This window comes from Nematolebias whitei, chromosome 14 (assembly GCF_014905685.2).
Source record: "Nematolebias whitei isolate Nwh7 chromosome 14, NemWhi1, whole genome shotgun sequence".
NCBI classification, from domain to species: domain Eukaryota; kingdom Metazoa; phylum Chordata; class Actinopteri; order Cyprinodontiformes; family Rivulidae; genus Nematolebias; species Nematolebias whitei.
Genome location: NC_056511.1, coordinates 23,537,062 through 23,545,293, shown reverse-complemented (window position 1 = coordinate 23,545,293; position 8,232 = coordinate 23,537,062). Strand labels below are relative to the sequence as shown.

Here is an 8,232-nt window from a genome sequence, read left to right as displayed (position 1 = left end):
AAGTGTCTCCAACTCATCTCAGGAGTGCTACAGCTGAAAAGCTCCAAGGCTTAAAAACCAAACAGATGATCGACAAGCCTTTAAAAACTGCTCTAGATTAGCCTTTTACACAACGGAGCTTTAGGGCCACGCTAAGAAAATACCAAACATAACTTAACAAGATGCTCAATATTCTTCATTTTACCACAGTTAAAATGCGTAAACCTGCTTTAATGTGTCGGAGTTCGGACCATACAACGCGTTTAGCTTCGGATTGGTCATTTGCTGACACGCTACTGGATTGATTGACAGGTCGTGTCGTGGATCTGACTAGTAGAAAAAACATAAATAAATAAAAGAGAGCTGCAAAAAAAAAAAAAAAAGTCTTGTATGACTTTATTCTTGTAATTCTATGTTTTTTTTCCTCTTTTTTTTTTTACGTGGCCCTAAAGCTCTGTTGCAATTTTATGTTAAAAGTGCACTCAGGTGAATTAGGATGGCCGTCACGGTGGGTTCAAAGCAGGTACAACGTGGGCCAGAAAATAAACTGTGTGGCTAAAATAGTTTTGCACATGAAAAAAGGCAATCAATTTCAAAGTAGCCACTCTAAACGAGGCTTGCTGTTCACAAACACAAAGAATTAATTTAGACTGCAACTACAATGAGCCAATTTCCTCACATTTTCCACCACTTTTGAGTCCACAGCTAGTGAAAAGTCACAGCCCCGAGAGATACCACCTTTAATGACTCTTCTACAGCAGATAAATAATCCAACATTTGTTCCGTGGCAAAGGTAATCTCAGATGTGTTCGGATCTGTTTAAACATTTATCATGTCATTGTACTTGTTTCCTAACAAACAAATAAATAAAAGAGCCAAGATGTTCAACTAACAGCTTCACTCCATTAACTACCAAATAAATATATCTAAACTTTCAGCAAAGACAAACAAAAACAAGCATCCAAAGGTGAAACAAACTAAGAACTTCATGTGTATGTGTGAAACATACAACCACCTGTGTAACCCCAAAGGGAGCCTGCATACGATACGCCATTTCTATAAGAAACTTTGGAGGCTATTCTTCACATCGCACAGTGAGTTTGCACTTCATGCTGCTAGCGCCACAGCCAGCGCTGGCAGCTAACTCTGTCTCCTACCATCCAAGAGAAGGCACATGGTTTCCTGCGGTATAATTTACCACTGACTGCACCGTACACCCCCCAAAAATGTCTTTAAAAGCAAAAAGGTAGCCAGATTGGGTAAATTACACAAAAGAAACACCTTCTCCTCCCAAACAGTTCTCATTTGACTTTTTGACGCCCCACCAGTCGATGCAGTTTCTCACAGTTGTCCAGCCTCATCGACTCAGCCTTCTGCTTTAACCGTTCATCCCGGTAAAGCTGGCCCAGGTTCGCCAAGTCGGACTCTGGAAAACAAGAAGTGTATATTACTTCTTTTTCTACATCTTATTAGCATTTCTTTTATGAAGCATCAGTCAGCAGCCTGTTAAGAGCATTCTAGCTGTGAGGATTACGTGGAATTAGTCTAGGAGTTACACAAACTGCCTGTCGGTGCCTCGCAGAGATTTCTGACAAACCATGTTTAGTTTGTGCACAAAATACTGTTGATTGTGCACGTCCAACTGAGGAACATTTAATACTGAAAATTGTGATGTCAGTGGCTCGTTACCAAAATTATAATACAATAACACGTTAACCTGACAGATGTATTTACCATATTTTTTGCTGTATAAGTCGCACCTCTTTGCATAAATTTGCAAGTTCTGCAACTTATACAGCGAAGTGACGAATATACGTTTTTTCCCCCCATATTTATAACCCAATTTTTGGCTGAGATATGACGATTTCATTCATTCTGACATGGAAAATGTTGAACACTACCATTTTCAGCCACTAGAGGGCCCCCGCCTAAAATGGCAAGCAAAGTGGCTATTAATGAGACACTTGGCTTGCCATAAAAAGCCACCTTTGTCTCACTCCGGAACTCCTGGAGCAAACGTCAAATCAGCTGCATTTCGCTGACTAGGTGAAATGCAGCTGATTTGACCATTAAAGTGCATTTATTAAAAAAAGTTCAACAGAGACACACCTTTACTATAATGTTGAGCAAACAAATAATTGTTTTTAACTGTTAATCTTGTTAAATTCTTGTTAAAGTCCTCCTGTGCATGCTCCTGTGGCCGCCATTTGGCAGACAATCAATTTTTGGCACAACACCAGCCCACGTTTCCGGGTGGTCAGCGGTGACACATAATAGATACGACTTATACAACGAAGCGACTTATTTGTTTTTTTTTTCACTTTATTAGACATTTTTGGACTGATGCGACATGTACAGCAGTAAGTACGGTATAGATATATCTTTTTTTTTCCAACCAGACCAAATAAGTCTGTTTGCTTACTTTGCTGTTTCTCCTTCCAGCAGCTGCTCTGCAGATGCTCGATGTAGTCGCTCTCAATGGTTTTCTCCAACTCCTCTAGCGCGGTTCCACGGTATTCCTTCTCAAAGCTTTTATCCACGTAGTACGGTACACCCATGTGTTGCGTTTCTCTAGACACCACCAGCCCCATGGCTCTAATACCAAAAGCAGAAAAATCAAAAGGATTTAAGGTGCTTCTTGTGGTGGAACCGGGGGATTAGTTTAAAGGCCATGTAAGGTTGATGGTAGACTCACGGCTTGTAGAAGAGACTGTAGGGGGGGTTAGTGGCCATCATCTGAGTAAATACTGATATGAGGATCAACACCAGCACAGGGAGGAGCTGCAGGAGAGCTGTGAAGGTGTTCTGTTGGAAGAAAATCACCAGATTATACATTATTTGGAAATAAGGAGTCATTTGTTGAAAAAAAAAAGTTTCCCTGGGCTTGTTGTGCTGCATGTTCAGAAGACGACACAGGTGTTTATCAGGGTGTCGTCCTCATCTTCATGAGTCACTGACCTGACTCTGGTTGTCCTCCACCACCTCCTCGCGCCTCTCATAAGCACGTCGACGTCGAGGCTGGTAGAACTGAGAGTATGAGGCTCCCTGGTTGGTGTACACGTGAACGTTTCCTGCAGTCACAGTCAATGTTTCATTTTACGCTAACTGACAAGAGGACGTATCTGTCTGTGAGTCAGAATGTTCAGGTATAAGTAACTCACCAGTGGGAAACCTGCCTCCGAAGAAAATGTTGAAGAGTTCTTCGGGGGAAATGTCGGCCTCGAAGTCTCTGTAGAAGCTCCGGTAGTGTCCGGAGCGACCGTGGCCGGAGTGTTGGGGTGTGGCTGCAGCTGAACACTGATCTCCGTACTGATCGTACTGCTGCCTCTTCTCTGGGTTGCTCAGCACTGCATACGCGTTGCCTATTGCTGTAGGAAGGAGCGGAGCTCGTTAGCTCTGAGCTGGACAATGTTCTTAAAGAGTTTTATTGGTAACATAGTGGCTGCTGAACATTTGCTGTACTACCAGCTCCTGATCTTAATGCAGCTTTGACTGGACAGACAAATGGTGGTGTTCAAACTGTGTAAAACTTTAAACCAGTTATAATTTGTGTACCAGGAGCCACTAGGACCAGGAAATCTACATTTAACTTTGGAAAAATTGGGTAATTTCTGCAATCAGATTTAAGTTACTGCAAATATGTCTTCTACTAGAAATTAAGGTAATTTGGGCTGTTTAAAGTATCGTTCTGTGACTACATCCCATCCAGGATGTGTTGCAACTGCTGACTGAGCTGAATACTGAAGCTAAACAAGGAAAATATCTTTATTGTGATCATTGTGATTTTTTATTTATTGCCCATTGCAACAAGAGGAAGGCGATCATGTGATTTGCCCATGTTTGGATGCTTATTTTGTTTTTCTGTTTGCAAAATATCCCATGCATTAATAAATGTATTTTAATGAAAATCTCGGGAAGTAACCACTGGATACACATCTACAACTGATTACCTCTCCAGGGCTCCCAGCATTTCATGAAAACAAAATTCCCTGAATTTTCCCAGATTTTCCTCTGATTAAATTCTGAAATTCTAGGAGATATTTCAGTCACTCCAACTGCTCAGAACCAGAGGAGTATACTGTAGCCTACAGTAGTTCATACTTAATTCATATTGCTGTTTTTCTTTTACATTTTATTGTGGGACCCTGTGAACATAATCTCATTCCACCACATGTACCACATGTGGTGGGTATGACAAATAAAACTCTCTGGCTCTGACTACAGTACGTTCATACAGCAATTATTCCTAATACCGTAATCAACGTTGTTGAATACCATCAAATATTAAAAAGCCACCAGAGCCAGTCAGTAAGGATACATGTACTGTGTACACTGTTGAAGCAAGACATGGACTCAATGATACTAGAATAATAAGATTAATACATGTACATCTTTTGGTGTCTTTTTTGGTAAGCACTTTGATAACAGTTACTGTTTTAAATGTGCTATATAAATAAATGTGACTTGACTACATGTCAAAATATAAAAAAAGATAGTATTTTATTCAACAGATCAGAGTTCAGATTCCCTGTCTGGAAAATGAGAAAGCCATTTGGCCAAATGGTTTTAGCAGACACATGCATGGCTGTAACTTGCCAATTTTACAAATAACAAGCTAAAATACTGTGTGGCTGCAGCTTATCCTCATCACATACTAACAAACTCTATGAGATGCTTGTTGAAGACTTTGTCGTGCACGGCAGGGTGATGTGCATTGCTAGTTTAATGTCATAACATGAAAGGACAACAGAGATTATTTTGCCATTGTCTCTCTCCTTTACTCGTACCTTTGAAAGCATCTGTGGCTCCTGGGGCAAAGTTCTTGTCTGGGTGAAACTTCAGCGCCAACTTCCTGTAGGCCTTTTTCAGATCTTCATCACTAGCATTTTTGGTGACACCAAGGATTTCATAAAAGTCCTTGCAATTCTTTATCCTGCAAAAACAAAGAACGATGGATGTTATGAGACAAACCTAACAAAAGCCTGTTCACTGTTACAGAAACTCTCTTTAACCAGCCAGTTACATAGCATCCACTAAACAAAGCTGTTAATTTAAAGAAAAGTACAGTAAGTGGGAAGAATTTACACTCAGCTGACAGTGAACATATCTGTTTCTGCTGAAAGAGCTGTATTTGTGAGCAGGACATCCCTTGTGGAGTCTTTCTTTGACCTCCGCCTTGATTTGAGGAACCAAGAACAGAACAGATGAACCCCCAACATGGGAGGTACAACTACCCTGAACATTTGGAGAGGAGCTTGTCATGCAGTTCTGATTGGTGATTTTCCTCTTGTCAATGTATTGCTCCACTTCCATCAGTAGCTTTTGTCTATGCATGTGCGTTTTCTACAATAGACCTGAACAGCAACAGCAAACACTAAGAGAGAACAGGGTTGAAGCCCTAAACTCAAAAACTAAATAATCAGACTGTTTGGATTTGTTGTTAGAGCACATGTCAGTCAAAGCAGTAAACGGCAAACGTGCACCTGAGAACACTCTGGCGCTGCTCTTCGGTGTAGGTCTTCTTTTCGTCGCTCGTTTCGTTCCTCGCCTCCTGGTTTCCGATGTCCTCGTCTCTCCAGCCCGTGGGTGGAGGGACGTGGTTTGCTTCTGAGGATGCACTGCCTCCATTCTTCTGTATGGAATCTATTAGCACTACGAACAGCAACAGAAAGGTCTGTAGTCAAACATTAACCAAAGGTTTTAGTTGCACACACAGATGGTAAATATATCAACTATTCTTCCTTCCTGGTTAATATTTCCAGTCCCTGTAGAACCAAAGCAGGAGCTGTGTCCGCTTTCTTGGCACAAAGTTCAGCTCATTCTGAGTGTGGGTTGGACTCCACCCTTGTCTCTAATCCCGTTTGTGGTTTTCATGGCCAGGATCTTGAGAGGCAGTTGTGGAGAGGAGGGTGTCTGGTTTGGAAACATCGAGGTCTCATCTCTGCTTTATGCAGATGATGTGGTTCTGCTAGTTTCTTCAGGCCATGACCTTCAGCGTGCACTTGGGAAGTTCGCAGTCGAGTGTCAAGTAGTTTGAATGAGAGTCAGTTCCTCCAATTCTGAGGTCATGGTTCTTAACCAGAAGTAGGTGGCCCGCGCTGGGTCGGGGGGGTACTTTGCCTGAGTTGGAAGAGTTCAAGTATCTGGGTGTCTTGTTCACGAATGATGGTAAGACCAAGTGGAAGATGGACCGACAGATTGGGGCCTCATCCTCAGTAATGAGGGCGTTGCTTCAGTCGGTTGTGGTGAAGAAAGAGCTGAGTTGAAAGGCGAAATGTGATTTACTGCTCTGTCTACGTGCAAACCCTCACCTATGGTTGTGAAGTTTGGATCATGACCAAAAGAACAAGATCCTGGATACGAGCGGCCAAAATGCGCTTCATTCACAGGACGGCCGAGCTCAGCCTTAAGAGACAGGGTGAGGAGATCCGTCATCTGGAGGGAGCTCGGAGTAGAGCTGCTGCTCCACTGCATCGAAAAGAGTCGGTTGAGGTAGCTCAGGCATCTGATTAGGATGCCTCCTGGACGTCTCCCTTTAGAGGTTTTCTGGGCATGTTCCATTGGTAGGAGGCCCCGGGGAAGACCCAAAATTTGCTGGAGGGATGGTGTATCTTCTCTGGCCTGGGAACGCCTCGAGATCCCCAGAACAACATGGAACGTGCCGCTGGAGAGAGGGAGGTCTGGGTTTCTCTTATGGACCTGTTGCCTCTGTGACCTGACTACGTTTTAAGCAGTAGAAGACGGATGGATGAATATTTAATATTTTGATACGTGCGGTGGACAATGCTGACTCACCAAAATAATCCAAGCTGTCAACCGTAACGTTTGATTCCAACTACCTGTACATCCTAATTTCTGTCATGGCTCCACTTCTCTAGCTTATTGATTTATTTTGCTTTAATTTACATGGAAAAGATTAACGCCTGTTTGCTTATCTACATTAATCTGGAAATTAATTTCCAGCACCAGACACAGGACGGTAGGAAGTTACTTATTCAGCAAGTCATGCTGTCATTGCAGAATGTGCGTCAGCTAATTTTACCTCTGGCCCGGGTGGTGGGATAAATGTTCTGCGCCTCGAACAGCAGCTGCAGAGCTCGGTCCGTCCGTCCCGACCGTAAACACAGCTTCGCCTTCTCCACGAGCCGCTCCGCTTCCTCTCTGTCCATTTCAGTGCCTGCGGGGGGGTGCTTACCGGGCGGGTTTCTCTCCGCACAACGTCAGTCAACCTCATGCGGAGCGGCCGGAGAAGACCAGTAGCTTCAGCTAACGCTAGCTAGCCGATTAGCTTCGGTTACTGACAGCTGCGTAACGTTAGCTCGGCGCGAGCCCGCCAGTCACTCAAAGTGCCTCGCGCCCTCCGGTTAGTATCCGTTCGCGGCTAGTGTCCGGCTGAAAACAGGCCTGCGGGTGCGGGCAGGTCATTTTTCATTTCTAAAATCGATCGCTGTTCGCAGGGTTTTAGCGACGATTACAGGGCATCCCTTATTTAAATTACAGTGCAGTGGACAACCCCCACCTTGTGATGGACAAAAGGTGGAGGCGAAACCACAGTGACGTCATTTCCGGTGTAGTGAGCTAAAACTGTTCCATATGACCCTAACATGCTATTATCTTTTGTGTTCTGTTTGTATGTCCGTTTGTGCATTTAGGTTTTACATTTCGTATTTATTACGCAATGTCATGAAATTACATGTTGAGTTGAGTAACATAAACAGGTGGATGTTGCTCAAGGGTTTATGACGTGTGGAGTCATGTGGGTCGTTATTGTGCTATATCTTCCTTTCTATGTGGAATCTAAAACAGTCCTGCTTTCAAAGTTATCCCACCTCACATGAGTTTAAAAACCAGTGGTGTGGACTCAAGTCACATGACTTGGACAGTCCAACTATCAAGTGTATTTTGATGTATAAACTCCAAATGTTCATTGACACAAATCATCAAGACTGAATTAAGTTGAACACACTTTGAACACCACATGACACCGTATGTGTACTTGTTTAGTAAAGTGTTTACCACTGGTGTCAGAATTACTAATGTGTGTGGAGGGGCACACACTGATGAGGGATCTGGGGGTCCTCCCCCAGAAAATTTTGAAAAAAGTAGATGCCATTTCCTGCATTCTGGTGTATTTTAATGGTTGTTTAACATCTAGTTTTACCTACATAAGTAAACACTTGGAAAACCTTGGGAGTCCCCTGGAGGAGCTGGTCCAAGTGTCTGGGGAGAGGGAAGTCTGGGCCTCCCTACTTA

The 8,232-nt window shown here is 43.2% G+C and overlaps 1 protein-coding gene across 1 annotated transcript; it reads right to left on the bottom strand.

The window, feature by feature from the left end:
* Positions 1-397: 397 nt before the first annotated feature.
* On the bottom strand, positions 398-7,352 carry dnajc18 (DnaJ (Hsp40) homolog, subfamily C, member 18). Its single transcript, XM_037687418.1, has 8 exons — positions 7,022-7,352; positions 5,463-5,631; positions 4,767-4,912; positions 3,141-3,347; positions 2,938-3,050; positions 2,675-2,784; positions 2,402-2,574; positions 398-1,405 (listed from the first exon to the last, which is right to left on the bottom strand). The coding sequence occupies exons 1-8, from the start codon at positions 7,146-7,148 to the stop codon at positions 1,281-1,283; spliced, it is 1,170 nt and encodes a 389-aa protein (XP_037543346.1). The 5' UTR covers positions 7,149-7,352; the 3' UTR covers positions 398-1,280.
* Positions 7,353-8,232: the final 880 nt, after the last annotated feature.